The sequence below is a fragment of the Chelmon rostratus genome, chromosome 18 (genome assembly GCF_017976325.1).
Source record: "Chelmon rostratus isolate fCheRos1 chromosome 18, fCheRos1.pri, whole genome shotgun sequence".
NCBI lineage: Eukaryota > Metazoa > Chordata > Actinopteri > Chaetodontiformes > Chaetodontidae > Chelmon > Chelmon rostratus.
In genome coordinates, this window is record NC_055675.1 from 13,766,538 (window position 1) to 13,785,370 (window position 18,833).

Genomic DNA, 18,833 nt, shown 5'->3' on the forward strand with positions numbered 1-18,833 from the left:
AGGCTGGGGGTTGGAGCAAACCAACTAGCATAGCAGGCTAATGAAGTGCAGGAAGGAAATGAGATGACAGGGGATTGTGAAAGTGCTGATGGTGGAGACGTGGGAGGCTGATGGAGAGCTCAAACCAACACCAGCACCACCGCAGTCCAGGCGTTAAACCAGGCAGGCAGGTGTAAAGTCAGCGTAGCCGGGTGTTAAACTCAAATGGAGGCATTTAGAGAAAACACCATCAAGAAATGAGCCTTATGAAATACTACGCCTTAACAACTGAACTTGTTATAGGGGCTGGAGGATCATGTGACCTATCAACAGGCAGGTAATGGAGCAATCAGACTGCTGCACACGTGATACCAACATGACCAAATCTGTAAATGTCCCCATCTATTTGTTACCATGCTAACCAGCCACTGCACAGTATCAACAGTGTGACTGCCAGAGCTAAAGACGGCTTTGGCCTGTCCTTTGGATAGCAGCAAACACATGTCAAGGACGATATCGGAGTTTGGGGTGAAATTTATCTGATTTGCTCATAATGGGATCATTACGATACATTGCAACGTGACAATAATAACAGCTGGTGAAACATTTGTGCATCAAATCCACCGTGAATGATTCCATTACACCACACAGTGTTATCAATGAGGAACATGCTCCAGCTTCCTCTATCACAGCAAGACACAAAACCGGCTTTTGTGCTTAGTTGAAGACAGGCACCGATCAACACCCTAACCCATTGTGTGATGCCAGTTCGGAGATGTGTGTGTATGTTATTCACTCTCGATTAAATTCACCCAGAGCCGTGACGGATCAGGCAGAATCCAGAGGCTGCAAACATCAGCGGCACGGCCAAACGGCACATTCTGCTGACAGCGGGGAAGAGCCGACAAAGGGCCGCCGTTCTGTTTATATCCACCAGACACACAACAAGATCCAACGTGATAAGACAACTGAAAGATGGGGCGAGGAATAGCAGATGGCAGTTCTCTCTTAAGAAAAACACTTCCCAAATAGCAAATTTGTTTTGCACTTTAGAGGGAAGCGAGGCGACTTTGTGAGGGGTTCATCTGACAAGCATCTGGCCTGCCAAAGCACCCCTGCATTTCCAAAAAGGGTTTGGAGGGAGCAGCAAGAATGACACAAGCCCACAAATCACTGCCCGATCAATAGGCGAAACAGTAAATAAATAAAAGGCGGAGAAGAAATATGGAAATAATAGACAAACAAATGCAAGTCTGGAGAATTTAATAACATAAAAGCCTTTTTATGATCGGTAAAGCACAGAAGAGATCAAAAATCCATTTAGCCAAAAATAATTCTGTATACTGCCAATTTGGAAAATGGAGAAGAAACAATTATAAAAAAAGATTAATCCTTTAATCATGTTTTACAGTTCCAGTCATATTCAGCCGCAGTGCCAGATTTTTGAAGATGAATGTTGCTTTTAATCTGCTTTGAGCTCTCAAATATCCTTTTTCGAGGAAGTTCTACATACGTGACATGTGTCAAAGAGATCACTTCAGACAGAAAGTGACTGTTTTTCCAAGTGATTTTCTTTTAAAAAGGACTTTGTGCAGCTGCCTGATCCGCCGCTGCTCTTTTCCCCGGAGAGAAGCCTGACACGCCGGCTGTCAGACGTTCAGAAATGACAGCCCACACTGTACCTTAGAGCTGCTGTGTTTGTGTGCCGTGCGCTGTAGTAGTATTTTTATAGAGGACACCTTCCTTTCCTTTGCCAGAGATTTTCACCAGAGACTCAGTTGCGTTTGCAGCAAAGGCTGCCAGGAGCTGCCAGCTCCACTGAAGAGCTGCACAGCGCTTTGACGAGCTCTTTCATTTGTGAAGGTGATTTTGCTTGACAATTTTTTAAAAAGACTGAAAAAAAAACACACACACACTCACAAACGTCACCACCTGGTTTATATAGACTTGTCAAAACACTTGGAGTAGTTGTCTTAGGTTGTTCTTTTCTCCTCGCTTCAGTCAGATCATCACGAGCTGCTGGCGATACAGGCTGTGTAGAAGCAACCCAAGGATGAAACAAACGAATCTTTAAGCAGGCATCACTGTCAAAAGTCAGGTATAGAGAGGCATTAGAACGGGGTCTCGTCACTCTTTAAAAACTGGCTTTTTGTCTCATTTTTTCCCATTTCCCAGACGACGACAGTGTGAGTAGCTGGACTTTAATAATGTCTAATAGCTAAGAAGTCTGCGTGAAGATGGCGGCCAGACTGGGAGGCCTGCGCCACCCGTATCCTTACACGCCTTGTCTGATGTTGGTCATTAGACCAGATATTCTGCTCACAGTAAAATGGAACGATCAAGTTAGTTATTGCAGTAGGAGTTGCAGGCTTTCATGAAATCATCATCAGTGCTAGTTAGATCTGCTTTTCTGACATTTTAGCCTGTAGAAAGAAGTTTCATTGGCTGCCCTGCGTCATAGTAGTAAGACATGACCATTAGAGTACATAATTATTCAGAAATTCTAAATATTTCCATGCTTACAAGACTAATTGTGAGACACAGAAAAAGGTTGTGTTATAATTCAGTAAACTTCAAATGTCTACATTTTCTTTCCTCCCCTGACTAACTAACATGGTGCAACACAAGAGTTGAAAATGCGCCGACAATACGTGGTCCAAAGAAATGATGCGATCGGCTCGAGCCGCCCTCCTCAGGATAGGTGGGTATATTTGATAGATGGATGGATGAATAAATTATAATGACTGCAGGCCAAATTCAGACAGTTCCACAACTCAGACAAGGGTACAAGTCTTGTCATGAGGCACCTTTTAAATAAAACCTTATATGACTTCATCGTTAGGTCACATCCCCCGAGGCAGAGGGATTACATTTTGAAGTGTGAGCGTGATCAATTTCTGTCAGCTCTTGTTTGTGCAGCCATGTCTCACCATTAAAAAGACCAGGTGAGAAGCTTTTCACAAATAAGTGTTGCCACATCAGCCAGCCCGCTGGACTCCAGCATCCCGCAGTGATTCTGTGTTCAAATAGAAGAACAGCGAATGGCTGTGCCATTGTGAACAGCGTGCAGATGTTTCCATCGCCACTTCTAAATGAAACTTCAAACGGAGGAGAAAGTTCATGAATTTGTTCCTCTGTGTTTAGCTTGTATCTGCCCCGTCCTCTGGAATAGGAAGCCATTTAATTAAAATGGGGGAAACGCGTAAATGGAGACTATATCCCATTTCAGGCCCAAATTGAGCACAGCTGCAATCACGGAGCGAGGCGTGCTCTTCACTCCCTGCAAGGACTGTGTCATGTCCGTGTGTGTTGGACAATGATCTGATGGTCCTGCTCATGTTGCGCACGAGCCTGAGTGCACATCTCTGTACGTACTGCACGTGTAAATATCACTGGCCACCGCACACCCACATGCACGGACATCAAATTTCCTGAAGCGCTCCCCAAAGGCCGATCACACGGATGATCTCTTCCTCTGCTCGTGACCTCGGTCACACCGACTCCTTCAAAAGCTTCTCGGGGATCCACGCTTCCTTTAAAGCTGCAGACATTTCACTTCCAGACAAGAGACACTGTCACATTTATTCACCCGTGTGCAAGTGCTTCATTTTTAAAAACGCCTGCAGCTTCCTCAACTAAAGAGCTCTTCATCCCTGAACATAAAAGCATTCTGGCGGTCACGAATAAAGCTAAACTCATTTCGGAAATCGTGAGTTGCCGCTACAAAACATGTGACCATGTCAATCTTGCGATTCGCATTATAGTTTTTAATTCAAGTGTTAAAGTCTGACATTGTAATTGCTTTCGTTTTACCAAACGACGCAGTGAAAGGAAATCTCTGTGGAGATAAAATGCTTTCAGCATCTGTAAGGCAAAAAGAGAAGGAGGAGGATGACACTGACATATTGTTACTAGGTGAAATGGGGAACAAATAGAGAGCCTTGATGGTGACTTAAGTAGTTTCTCATTCACTTCTCCCCCTCTCCACATTCTCAACCAATTAACATCTGCAGTCCTCCTCATTGCCAATACAGACTCTGTGTCATTATTTGATTCATTTTGAATATCTAAAACGTGGCTCAAGGTCTTATTTTACAAGATGCAAGCGGCTATTGGGCGAAATAATTTGCGCGCTACAGCAGCACACGAATGTGATTTAATCAGACATGTAGCAGAACGGCAGCTTCCACGCAGGCTTGTAATTGCCTTGGTTGTGAATCACACACTGGGTTAAAAGCTGTCACTCATGCCAAGGCTGTGAGGTTTTCAACAAGCCAAACTGCTGGTTCACACAGACACTAGGGACAAGGACAAATGGTGTATCTGCACTCGCCTAGTTTGGGAACATATTTACCGAGCTCGGAAAGATTTCGATGCAATCGATGCACGTCTCGACAGTCTCAGGGAGGGCCTCTGTGTCAAAGAGGAGCAACCCTCACTAAACAGAGGAGGGGGTTTGAGACACCACCCGTCCCTAGCTTTCAATGCTGTGTCTAAGTGCTTTCTAAATACACATAATATTTGACATTAACACAAAGACAATCCCATTAAAGGAGGTGGTGCAGTTGAGCTAAGTAGTAACTGCCTCAACCTGGCGCACACACACACACACACACACACACACACACCACCCCACCACACAGTGTGAAAATGCAACTGCAGATGAAAACTGTCCATTACTTCTAAAACAACCTGTCACAAGTTTTGCTTAGCAGCAAAAAGCTGCTGTTACTCTTTTTGTATTTTCAGTTGCCTACGTTTACTTTTGCAAGCAAAATGCGCCTCTTCCTGAAAGCGCTGTGCGAGTGTGAAAGGGAAACGCACAAAAGCACGGACCGGCGGACGCCATTTAAGATCCGAAAGAGCCACGGTGTTTTGTTCGGCAAACAAACTCAGCGTCGCCGAAGCCTTTAACCGCCGCTGACGTTTGCACATGTTTACACTTGTGTTCGGGCCTCCTTTCTCCTGCTTCGCTAATGGCTTCAGCTTGACTGAGTGTTGGCTTGCCCGGGGTGAAAGACGTGTTTGTAGTGTTTAAAAATCTGTGACAGTAATTTAGCGGCGCGATAGGGCTTTGCCAAACATGAAAGGCATTCTTTGTTCGCTACAAGGCTGCGAGCTACGGTACAAGCCTCTTTCTCGCTTAATTTGCCGGCTGAATCTGCCTTGGAAAGAGTTGACATGAGGGGTTGTACCTGCATCTTCTGGCTGAACAGACATCTCTGGAACACAGATATACACCAGTGACTGCACTTTAATGCACTGAAACATTTAAATTTTTTAGAAATCAGAAATAACTTTTGTGCAAATCTTTGTTCGTCAGTTCCTGATGGGAAAAAGCGGGGGATGAAACTCTCCTGTAGAAAAGACTAGAAAGACTCTTCAGTACTGGGAATCTGATCCTGCCCTGTCCATGAATAGCAGCAGCGGATCCATAGCTCAGGACGTCTGGATTAGTGCTGAGGTAAGCAGACTGGCTCTTTGCTGCTCCATATTCACTGGGGAGGAAGTTTTAGTCTGTGTGAACTCGGTGCTCATGCTGGGACACACACATACACACACACAAAAACCCCCTCATTCATAACAACCATTTCTCTGGAGACTCTTTAGAGTAACAGATAGCTATTCATTACCAAAAGCGTTGATGCTTTTGGGATTTGTGTGTGTGTGTGTGTGTGTGTGTGTGTGTGTGTGTGTGTGTGTGTGTGTGTGTGTGCCGGCAGCGTGATGGCGTTCCCTGCCCTCCCAGTCGCTCTTCTTTTGTACAAGTGCTTTGTCCTGATCAGTGAAAAAACTTCCCCTGTGGCACCTGAGTGCGGTCAACACCTCAGCAGAGCAGCCAAAAAAAGCATCTCCCGGTTGGACATCCAGCATATTGCCATGACGACCGAGTGATATGACAACCTCAATTATTTTCCGGCTGGACATGAACAAGTATCATCTGGGCACATATCCCTGCTGTGAGTCACTTCTCAGTAACAGTAGGAAAATGTATCACCCTGTTATAAGTGTTTTGGTCTGTTTAACATTAAAATCTGCTTATGTAAGATTATTCTGAATAAAATCAATCAGAAACAGATCGATGTTTAGAAACAGATTGAATTATACAGAATCAAACCAATTTAAACTCGCTGAAATACACTTGATCTGATATTTCTAAAGATAATCTGACCTTCAACCACAACACCCACAGTAATAACCTTAAATACAGTGTAATTTTCTATCTATTCTGCGATACATTGATAATTACAGTGTGCGCCTTCTTCATCTGATAATGTTTCACACAATCTGGCTGATAATGGCACAGCTATAAAACATCTGTAATCATGTGATTTACAACCTGATGCGCAGATGTTTCTCTCTGCGTAGCTGGTGATGCCCGTGCAAAGCATCCATCAGGCGCTGGTTTGAAACCTGCCATTAGATATGACACATGCATGAAATATTCAGAACATCACAGGCACACTGCAAATGTGTCATACTTGCCTTTTTTTAATAGACCAGTGTCGTTAAGACTGAGAGAACCTGTCTGCACTTGTCTCAGTTTTGAGTCGGAGAAATTTCATTCCAGTCTTTTTAAGGCATAGTCAGGTCTTGGCTTAAAGATTAAATGAACCAGGAGCTTTATTCATTTGATGTAAGCCCTATAATTAAATGACCTGACAAATGTAAATAACATTAAAAAAGGTATTGTTCATGACTATCTTTTAGACTAATATTACATAAATAACATGTCAGTGAAATGGTGATTATTTATAGCTTAAATTTTGGAAGCAATGATATCTACTGGACACGATCACACTAACTGTGATTGGATCGTCAGGGCAGACTGAATGCTATAAAGCCACAATGGCAGCATTAATGAACAACTTGGGATAAAATCCTTGTTTGTGCCTTAAGAAAAGGGCCAGTTAATCCAAAGCACTGCTGCGCTTTATTCCTCATTGCTGTGCATTCCCTGCACATGTCATCAAATTGTTCATTAAATGAGCTGCCTGATCAAGAAATGTGATCAAAAGACAAGCAAAGTGCAGGATGACATCTGCCTCCATTAGCCTGCGAGCAGTGGAAGTTCTTTATTTACACCCCCTCCCTCCCTGTTTCATACTGCCGCACATTCATCACACGTTACGCCGCAGCTCTGGAAACCAGCGAGCGACTCTTAATGGAATACAGACAAGTCGAGCAAAATGCAAATTAATGTGCCTCACCGGGGTGAAGACTTAATAGGAGCTTATGATTGACCCACATTTAACATAAACTCTCACAGGGTAAAATGTATCCCTGTGGCAGCGCTCAATTTTCCTCGCTGACAGCCACCATTCAAACCCCCTTTCCCAATCACACAGTTGCCTTGGAAACACCAGCAGCTGCCAGGCAGCCGTTTTAAAAATTCCAAAATGAAGCGCCTGCATCTCTGGAAATTCCGGCAGGGGAATGTCCTCACCCGGAGACACCGGGTCCAAACCAGGAGGATAGCACGCACATCACCGCATAAGGTTCATCTGCTTTCCGTGGCACCTTGTTTTGTGAAACGGTGCATTAAACAATAATCTTGCGCGATCTGGAACGACACCAGAAAAAAAAAGGGAAAGCTGAATGAGGAAGCAGGGCTAAGCTGTGTACTTAGTGGTTTGTGTTTTATGGAGCGCTCGTACGCTCCAGACCATCTTCCCTGTTTGTGCAGGCAGTCCGCGGAGCAGCTGAGTTTGTTCATTCAAGGCTTTTTATCACAGCGCCCAAACTGCTGTTGCGGGAGAACAGGGCAATTTACTGGCCAGACATGTTAATTAGACCCTGTGTGCTATTCAAGCAGATAGGAGAAGTAAAAAGTCCTGCCGTGTACCAACACCGAGAGGCAACAGCGTGCGTCTGTTAAAGAAGGAGGGATGAAGGCATTGTTGAGAAAGCAATCTCACCAGAAGGTCCATTTAGCAGCTGTCCCGGAGCTTTTGATCATATCACAAATATGAGGTATAGCACACACCAGAACCACAGTTTTAAGAGTCCTGATGGGAAGGATCGACTGTGTGTAGCAGATAAAAAGTTATCTAAATGATGTCGGTGGAGTGAAGCTAGAGTAAATCTCCATTAACGTGCAAGCTCATCCACCTCTTACCCACAATACTTCCTCTCCAAAGCCCATATTTCAGCTCGCCACGTCCATTATCCAGCTACGGCCGTTCACACCTACAGGTTTGCCCTGCTGTAGCCTGGATTCACCTGAGCCCCATTCGCACATGCGGTCTACCCTGAAGTGTGCAGGAAAACTGCCTGCATGGGCTCACGTGCGAACAGGAGCGGGGATCGATATTCATGGGAAATCTGCGACGCCAGTACGACGGCTGCGTTGTGAATGGAAGCAGAAACGTTGCAGGGAAGAGCACATGGCGGGGGTGGCATGAGCGACCAATCACAACACTCCGCTGATGATGTGTCGACGGCATGTTTCTGGTTCGAGGACATCAGGAAAACACATCACCTGTCTGCAAACTTGTTGAATATTAAATACATTACAGGAACGCGTACTTGTAGCCTTGCCCCATCTTCTTCTGTAGAATTTTACGGCTGGGGGCATCTGTAAATGTCGCATTACTGCCATCTGCTGGACTGTTGTCTATTCCAGCACTGCCATGTGCGAAAAGGCACAAGACGGAAATGGTCCTGATCGCAGCTCAGCGTCTGAGTGGTAAAAACCACTCTGTATGAAAGAGGCTTTAGACTGCTGCTGCCAGCAAATGGCTTCAGTTAACTCCCCTGTATTGTATGTAATAAAAGCAGAAGGTCACTCTGAATAACAGTCTGCCTCTCACTCAAATCTTTATCCTGCAGAGTCTGAAACTTTAATGAACGGGCCAGCCAGAGAGGGACAGCAGGGCAGCTTATTGTCCCCAGACTACTTTTATTCCTGTCAGACTGTTATCAAGCACCCACAAGAGAAAACTTCAAGGTGAAAACCAGCCAGAGACGACATTTTGCAAAGATTTGTAGGAAAAGGTCACTGATGTTGCCTTTCGGTCCGCTGTGGCTGACTTGCCGCACAGCTTTACCTCTGCGACTTAACCGAGGGAGGGAATAACGGAACAAGTTTACTTCCACAAATCGATGTCGAACAATTTGCGGAGTAAATTACACGGACGGCTCTCTGGTCGTCTTTCACCTCCAGACCACACCTCTGCAAAGACATGCGACACAGTGAGGGAACAAGTCATACCGCTCCAAATTATTGCTTACACTACGCTACTGAAGAAAAGCAAAGGCTGAACTAATTGCAGCTCTTCCTGACCTCAGAGACCACAGGTTGCTCAAACAGCAAGTTACCATCCAGATTTGGAACAGGCTGCCCTTGGACAGACAAATTAGGACAATGAATGGGTTCCCTCCCAGTCGGTGATTGGCTTCATGGCATTTTGATAAAAGGGCCCCTCTGACAGAACAGGTCGGTGTCTATTTTTAACATTTTACTATTATGCCGTAATTATCCCAGAACATTTCTGACATAAAATTGAGGATAAATGGCTACGTGCACATTCCAGGATTCAATCATCATTAATGGTGCGTGCTGCGGCAGCCCGCACACAGCCCATTGTTCCCTGTTGGGAAATTACAGGCATTTCCAGGCTGGACCGATGAGTGGTGTGTTTAAAGGAGAAATGATAACCTCTCTCCTGCTCAGACGGGGGATCTGCACGGCCTAGATAAGGATCATGGGTATTTATTACTCCCACAAGAGCCCTTGGACTGCACCTTTGGATTATGGGTCTCCTGGGAATATTGAACAAATATTTGAGAAGCGGCTCGGGCGTTCGTTACTCTGTACACCTCAGTAGATAAGATGCAGTCATTCTTTATACAAAACGGTGCTCAATACAGTAGCAGCTGCTGTGCAGCAACAAAGAATGGCCTTTTCGCATGCTAACCTCGCTAATATAGACAGTCTTTTGTTGCCACACAGGAAATATAAACAGATACCTTGCTGAGACGGTTAATTATTGATGTGGTGCAAGCACTAGATTAGATCCTGTGGTATGGTCAAATATGCATAATGGCAGACGGAGTGCATCCTCGATGAATTTGGTATGGTAGCCAGGACACATGATAGTGGTTGCCAGATGTTCCAGTGTGGCTGGGATTGCACCCATGAGTGTGTTTCACCTGAGCACCCGTCAGTCTTCGGAAGGAAAATGGGGAGACGAGTCTAAAAGTACATTGTGTGCACTTTGCAGAATGTGCTCCTCTTCATATTAATGCACATTAAATCGTAACTCGACATTAAAGCAATAATTAAAAGGAAGCCGTAAAAATTAATTGGATACATGATTGAGAGAAACTTTGCTGGAGCTCCCCTGAATGCAGTTACGGGTTAATGATGCAACTAACGGTTGAAGCGTCTCGAGCAGTCAAATTATCTGGCGCTAGCCGCTGCAGCTCTGCGGCGGTTTTCAGACCGGCCATTAAAGTTTCATTCCTTTTATGCAAAAACACGGCGAGCCTTGCATATTGGAAGCGGCCCCTCAGCGGGAGAAACCAAGCCACTCTTTCCTAAACGGCATTAAATATTTCAGCGGGTGAAATGTTCCAGGATTTCAAAGACACAACAAATCAAATCCTTGCACATGTAGGTACAAACAGCAGGCTCTTCTTATTTAAGAGCGCAGCTCATTTTTGCCATCGGAGAAGCGCTCGAGTCCAGCGGGACGTAAGCATCAAAACCTCTCATTTCGTGCAATCTAAAAAAATATACCCACAACGTATTAATTCTGAGTTAAACAAGGCCTCGCAAACAGCAGATACTTAATGCAGCTCTCAGTGTGCGTGGAGGGCGAAGCCTCAGACGAATGAAAATGATTGCAGTTTGATAAAGGCTGCAGAATGATTGCATGTGGAAGATCTGCACGTGACGCAGAATCAAAATAGAGCAGCTGTGACAGCAACACTCACACAAGGCCAGACATGGTTTCCCAGCATCTCCTCTCTCTAGGAACGAGCCCTCCATGCCTTAGTCACGGCTCACGGAACCAGACTGATTAAACTCCACTTCAGTGCCTGTTGTAATTACACATACACAAGACCTCAATTTATGTTTATTAGTGATGTGGTATCGCAAAACCACATATTACGGCAAATTGAAATTGGTCGGCGCAGGCTGAGGGTTTGGCTGGCGGCCATTTTGTTTTGGTCTGCATTCCGTGATGTTTTTTTTTTGCGTTCGTGCCCGTTCCCTGTCTGCAGAAGGTCCAAACATGGGCACATGTGTTTGGCTTGCATTTTATTTCATGGTTGTTGTGTTTTTTTTTATAGCAGTCCTCTGAAGGCCTGCGAGGGAACGCATGAGAGGTATCAGAGCCCACTGAGAGAGAGCCTCAAGGACATAGAGACCAATCAGAAGGCATCAGGTCACAGGTCGCGGCGAGCCAAGGCAGAGAAGAACCGAGTCCAAGGCACTTTAAAATTACAAGGTCACAGTTTGAGCCACACCCATGTCTGTTTTAGACACCCTCTCTCTCCCTTCATGCACACACACACAAACTGGTACACAGATGATCTTCCTCTCATTTCCTAAACAGATGTTTCTCAGTTTGACAGACCGGAGCAAATGATCCTTTTAACACATTCCTCTGTTATGTGCGGGTGGGACCGTTAACCAGTTAGCGTTAACCCAAACAGAAACATATGTATGCAAATGAGCCTTGACTAAAAGCTCGAGCTCTGCCTCTTTATCACGAGGTGCCTTTTCAGCAGCAACTGAACAAGCTTCAGATCAGACGGATGAACGAGCGTGCTGCGTGTTTCTCCAACAGAACCCGAGGTGAAGCGTTTAACAGCGCCTCTCCCGCCGCCCTTATTGGCCTGTAGAAACACAGTCAGCATGAAGTCATCCCTTTGGCCTCAGTCTGTGGAAGCGCAGTCACGATAAGTCAAGACACTCATTATGTTTCCAAACTCCATCCTCCCTGCAGCAGCACTTTATGACTGGAGGGAGTAACTGTTAGACATGAGCAGCCATCCACAGTTTTAATTACATTCATTCAAGCTTTTTTTAATCCCTTACCCTTGTTTTTTTTTTTTTTTAACATGTGTACAATTATAATTCCAATTAAACCAGTTTAAATCTAATACTCTGTGAACCCAAAGAGTCCAAAAACAAAATCACAGAACAGCATATTAAAATACCAAGTCCGTCACCCAACTCACATGGAATGGATTTACATTGTGAATACAAGGCAGGTATAGATTTGATATCTGCCATCTAGACTCTGACCTCATCACGAATACACACCTACGGCCGTGGGGACGTTTCCCAACAATGCACCGGCAACCACTGCAGGGAAATGACTCGAGCCGTGTTGAAATGAGAAACCAGAAATCCACTTCATACAGCCAGTAATTAATAGATGACACAACAGTCAAACAGGAAACTGGCCATTAGATGTATTAAGAAATATATAGCAAAGCAAGTTGATACAAATTTTAATGAAATATGTCTGAAGCTTAAGTGAACAGGAGACACTTGCAGAAGTGAACATGTTACAAAAGCCGTGTTGAGTTTCCCCAAGAATCCAATTTTACAGGGATGTTATGATGTGAATCCGCTGCGTTCAAGACAACAGGCATGTTTACATCCCTACCAAGTCAATATACAATATTACCCTCTACTAGAGAGACGGCGCCAACAAAAGGCTCTGCAAAACAGCCGGGGGAAATATGCAGCAAAACCAATTCAGCCCAGAACGCTCATTACTCAGGCTGGTATTCATATTTCAGCACTATGTACGTCAACACCGGGGGAGCACCGTATTGTACAGGCCAAAGCTGCGCAAAGCGGGGCCCGTGGACCAAAGCTGGCCCGCCGTAAGGTTTAATTTGGCCTGCCAGATGTTTAAAGACAAAATAAAAATGAAAAAAATCTATTATATAAATTGGTGTTCATGCTGTTTTATATTTGTGAGGTAGAAATACTCTTTAATTAAGAAAGATCAATAATTCCGGCTGATTTTTGATAATCTGAGCTCACTTTGAGCAGGAAGTCACTCAGCTGAGGGAACTTGGGAACCTCATCTGAACAATTCAGCAAGTGTTTGCCTTTTTTGGGCCACCATTAAGAGTCAGTTTGACACGCATGATCAGATATGCAGGTGTTTTTCTTACAACATCATAATAAATGTTGCTCCAGGACCATAATTGCAACTGATCAATCGCATTTTTGTCATAGCACAGCTTTGCAACACGTGGTCAGTGCTGCAAATTAAAGGAAATACTGCACAGGCGAAGACAGCAGCAGCATCCAAGCAGAAATTAGCAGGCAACACACACGAACACATCAAGTGTTGCAGCTCAATAAAATGAAACAGCAGCATCCAAAGCAAAAAAAAAGAGAGACACCAAACGCCAAGTGAACATCCGAGAGTGGCAGCCTGGATATACAGTACATGTTAGCACAAGCAACAGGCTAATGCTTACCTTGCTGTCATCTCTGGCATCTCAGCACAGAGTAGATTCAAGGTCCCAAGCCAACAGCAAGCCTCCAATTTCCAGCTTCAAGTAAGAGTTACATACAACTGATAGAACTCATTCAAAAAGACTGAAGAGAGTTACTCGACAACCTCTTTCCATGACAAACATTTTGACAGGAAAGGCACAGGTGAAGCTGCTTGGACTGATGATGGCTCGGTTCCAGTTAGTGTCCCTGGAGGCCGCTCCAGTTAGCGACCACACACAATAGAGGCAGAGCGGGCTGATCTTAATGGAATGCAGCCGTAACTAACTTTATATCTTACGCTTGTGTTTTCTCCTAAAGGAAAATGGTTAAATGAATCAGATAAGCCCCTCTGAGTTATCCTCAGGCCTCACTCCACAGAAACGTCAATGAAAGACGAGCGTCCAGTTAGACCAGCTCATGCCCCTAAAACTGTAACATGTGACGCCTTTCTTCTGTTCAGGAAACATTAGCATTACAACAGACTTCATGTTGTATCACAAAATGTTCCAAAAACTGCCATCGCCTTTATCTTTTTAAGTATCATCCACCCGCAAACATCCCAAACCAGGCATGGTTTGAGCCAAGATGAAACATTTCCGCCAGCTCGTTCTCCTCCTCTTCCCCCCAGGTGTCGCACCGGCCACTCCTGCTGTGCCGACGTGGCTCAGGTCGTTCATGTTTCCAGTCACCACGGCAACAGTCACACTGACGCGTCATTTGCTGATGAGCGAGCTCAGCTCTGCGTGGCCTTACCATATATCTGTGTGTGTGTGTGTGTGCTAACAAGTTCAGTAGTTCAAACAGTATGCATCAACAAACAAATCCCCCCGGTGACCTTCCCTTCATGGCTTCAGTCAAATTGAACAAATCAACATGATGTTTTTTCATCACCCCCCCCCCTCCCTCCGTCTCTATTGCCCAGTCACTCTTACCTTAACCCTTCACCCTCGCACAGCCGCAGAGGCTTATCTTTAATGGAAACCACACGCCCTCCTCCTAATGAAATTATGACACCACTTTGTTTGATAGTTTGTTTTACGGAAACAAGGGATGATGATATGCCGCAAGGCCGCGACCCGTATTCATTATATATAGGAAGAGAGAGTGCAAGGGAAGGAGGAGGGGATCATAACCATTTCCTGTAATTCCTGCATCCTGTACTATACACGTAGGAGAATACTTCTTAGTGTAGGATATGCATTTTTCCTTAAATGTATTACTTTTAAGCACATTGGGGATTTGCATAACTCTTGATTTGCCCAGTTTGTTCTTAAATCAGCAGACCAGATGACATTTTTACAGGCTTAATTAAATAGAAAAACAGCACGGCCCAACTTATGGAACTGTAGCATATCTGCTTTTTGTTAGATCTGATCATAAAACAGCTCCAGAGAAGACATTCAGTCGTGGTCTGCTTCATCCCTCCAGCCAGCGATCACCATTTTTATTTGCAGTATGGTTTGTGTGTTGGTTAAGAATTCTACTGAACGCCACACAAAACCTTCAGTGTCTGTATTTTGTTCCTCTAATACGTCGCTTTGGCCTCACGTCTTAGCCAGTTCCCGCACACCGGGTTCCAGCTATCATGAGTCACACATGACGACATTAGGTGATGACGCCTCTCTGGCCGCCGTTGTGCATAAGTCGCTGCAAATGCAGTGCTGACCCCAAAGGGCAGCTTGAATGAGATCAGGACAACTGGATCTCTGACTCAAGATGTCTATTCCTAATAGCAGAGGTGCATCGTAAGGCAGCTGAGCGGAAAAACAGTCGACAAAACCTCCTGGATAATTGCTACGTTCCTAGTGGCAGACACAACATTTATCAAAAATCATGATCAGGGTCACTTAAAGGTACTTTGCTTGGAAAGCTTGGAAAACCAGCCAAGAGTTAAAAAAAACAAAAAAAAATCTCTTATTTCCAAAAAAAAAAAAAAAAGGTGACCTTCAAGCTCCATTAACCACTTCCTCACCTGTGTCACGTCGGCAAAGAAACCAGAGAGCGCATTCAGAAGTCACTTTGTGTGATCAATACAGGGTCGTGTTTCTCTAAGAAAAGGGCCAATCCGGTGTGAGCACGGCACAGACCATCAGCTGACAAAGCAAGACAAACAGATCTGCTCTATAGAGTCCGACTCTATGACCGACTGATGCTTTATACCATACATGTATTGTTTCCTTGACACAGTCAGATATGACCTCATAAATTTGTTTTTCTCTGCTCAACAGCAGGTGGAGGCAACCGCGTGTGTTTGCTGCCATCTAGTGCACAGATGCAAACATGGCAACACCTTGAACCAATTAATTCACAGCTTCCTCCATAAGTGTTTGTCGTTGTATGGACACACATACCAACACCACCGCACTTAACAAAGTTGTTTCCTTTCATGTGCATAGGTTTTAAAAGATGCTTTAAGACAAAAAAAAAACATTTTCCACTTTTATTTTCCATTGCACAGTAATCTCTATCTACAGAATTTCTAAACTTTTGTGGCAGCAGATAAAGTCATAAACATCCATGTGAAAGTTGCATAAAACTGTACAAGAAAATTGGCTACAATGAGAAAAATACTGCAACCCACTGATAACTGTTGAATCCAGGACAGATGATGGCATATGGCAGATAGACGGGACTCCCTCTTGTCGTTTGAGTATGTGGTTTGTATCGGGTAAGAATACTGCATACTGTAGTGCATGGACGAGAAACAAAAGACTCAAAGATGAAAAAGAAAACAAGTGTAACACAGAATAAAAAAAGGAAAAAAAAACACACACATAACAGTTGGATCTGAGGGAAAGACATTGAACAGGTTTTCAGGGATGACCTCGAGCTAAAACTAGTTATATTTCCTGAAGTTGTTGTTTTTTTCCCCCCCTCTTCATCACCTTGAGGGGCGGGGAGGACAGAGCTACCTACCAACACCCACACTACAATGCTCACTAAACACGAAGAAGGCCGTATCCGTAGCTGTGGATCCAATAGAGTCCGTGGAAGACTCACTGGAGGAAGAGAGAATTCAGAGGGCAAAGGCAAAGGCCGGAGAGTGAAGGAGAGTCGGAACATGCGAGTTGAATCAAATCTGAATTTAGAGGTCATCCTCTAATGCTCGTCGCCCCGTTCTGATCTTTAGGTGGTGTAACAGACACTCGACTGGACACGGACTGCTGACTGGACATCGACATCAATTATTGAACAACCAAAATCTTAAATGATAACACCTGAACGCACCCTGACGCACAGACAGAAAGAGAGAGAGAGAGAGACACACACACACACACACACACACACAGATGAATACCATACACATTGTTTGTGTCTGAGCTGCTAGTGGAATGGTTCAGAGCAAACAGCCTTATCAACCAACAGTTAGGCCACTTTTAACATTAAACATTAGTCCAAATGTTACACTTCATGACAAACTGTGATACAGTAACACTATAAATGGCTGAGTTCCATTGCAACTTGCTCCATTTCTCCAACCCCCGGTGAAGGTGATGTCCCTAAACGGACCGGATCCTGGGTCTGCGCTCGGCGGGCGCAGCTGCACTGTCTGCGGGGTGACGAGCCGAATGGCGAACGCAACGGAAAAGCTAAAACAACTCTTTGGCGTCAGAAAAAATATGGCCTCTCTCCTCTAATGTTGCTTGAGCAACCTCGACATTTACTTTCCAGTTGGTCTTAGATTGTCAAACTATTTACTTATATACAAATAAAGGTTAAAAGCCTGGTAGACAGAGAGATGCACCACGTTTGGAGCTTTCCTGCAAACATGGGGATAGAAACGAGATAAGAATGAAGGTGAGGGTTTCTGACACCAAACACAACTGTCTCTTGCACCTCGATAAATAAATATCAACAAAGACGGACAACTTTCTCATACAGACAACTGTCAGCAAAAAACGGATTACGCATCCATATTTCTGTTATCCTGCATATATGAACACACATAAATAGGATTTCTACTCGTGTGTGTGTAGTCTCCATTCTGATGTGTGCTGCAGAATTTGGAAACCTGACAAATCTGGCTGCACTATTAAGTGTGTTTAACACTGAGCCACTGTGGTCACACTCAGCCACACTGTGGAAGTTTAGGACATTAGAAGCCGAGGGAGGCAGTTAACATCACATCAGATGAATCAGGATGGATGAAATCCTCGTGTGTGGTTCACACACACTCGCTTTGAGATTTCAGAGTCAGGAAATCCGATGTCGCCGTGTCAGTGAGTACTAAATGATATATGCCTTTTATATCCTTGCCCTCCTTTTAGAATCCAGCCCTTTTCATAAGGAGAAATTAATCTGAGTCGTTAAGACAAAAGCCACAAAACGTATTTTTTCAACAAATCAAATATCATCCACTTTCACAACAATAGAAAAATAAGAGATTTTCCAGTAATACAGACAGAGCAAAAAACCCAACGAATAACAAATAGAGGAATGGCAAGAAAATAGAAATTAACACGCACACACACGCACACACACTGTTGGTAACGATATGAAAGTCTGTAAGATACAGAGGAGAGTCTAGAGTGAAATATCCAGTGTACATCAGAATAAACTGCTTATATCCCCGTGACTCTCTGCATAGTGGCAGCGCTCCCCGTGGATCTCCCACGCCGCCTCCTTCGCACCCTGCTCCCGTCTCCTCCGTGAGTCATTCAGTCCTTGTCGCTCGGAAGTGGATACAGCGTTTGCACATTTATTAGATTTATGTATATATAATGATGTATTTAGATTCTTTTTCCTTCTTTTTACACTTTAAGAATGTTTTGTAGTCTGTTTCTTCTTAGGTTTTTTTTTTTTTTGTCTTTTTTCAGTTGTGTTCGTCGGTTTGAAGTCTGGCCCCCGATGGGCTCGCAGCGGAGACAACATGAAAGGACATTTTTGGCAAATGAGAATGAAGAATCTCCAGGTGCGCGGGCCAATCGGCTACCTCGGAGGAGAGGCTGAACAGAGAAAAACAAAGAGACGAGAAAATAAGAAAAAGACAGCATTTATTTGCTCCCTCTGAGGTCGTCCTTCTCCCCGTCCACCCCTCAGTTCCACCCTAAGACTGAGGTAAGAACAGTATTCAACATTGTGCTAGGGAAGAAAATCCCAAGTGTCCCGGAGAAGAAGGCTTGGAGGGACGGACGAACGGACAGATGGATGGGTCGGGGTGGGGGGGTGAGTCCAAATGAGCCAATGGAAGGTGACAGTTGAGTCTGTGGAGCTCTGCTCCTCCCCCGTCGCTGCTCAGAACTGGTACCATTTCTTGTCTTTGCACTTCAGCATCATCTGGAAACACAGGACATGTCGGAGTGAGAGTCATGAAACACGCTCAGTGATCAATTCAAGTCCCTCATCAACCGCTAATCATTCTGCTCATGTTATA

General features: G+C 44.5%; 1 protein-coding gene across 4 annotated transcripts in view; it reads right to left on the bottom strand.

The window, feature by feature from the left end:
* Window positions 1-18,454: 18,454 nt before the first annotated feature.
* stxbp5a (syntaxin binding protein 5a (tomosyn)) overlaps window positions 18,455-18,833 on the bottom strand; it is an 84,119-nt gene continuing 83,740 nt past the window's right edge. For all 4 annotated transcript variants that reach the window (XM_041958634.1, XM_041958633.1, XM_041958635.1 and 1 more), the window contains one exon: window positions 18,455-18,736. In XM_041958634.1, coding sequence (XP_041814568.1) covers window positions 18,695-18,736 — 42 coding nt within the window. In that variant the 3' untranslated portion in view covers window positions 18,455-18,694. The remainder of the gene's footprint in view (window positions 18,737-18,833) is intronic.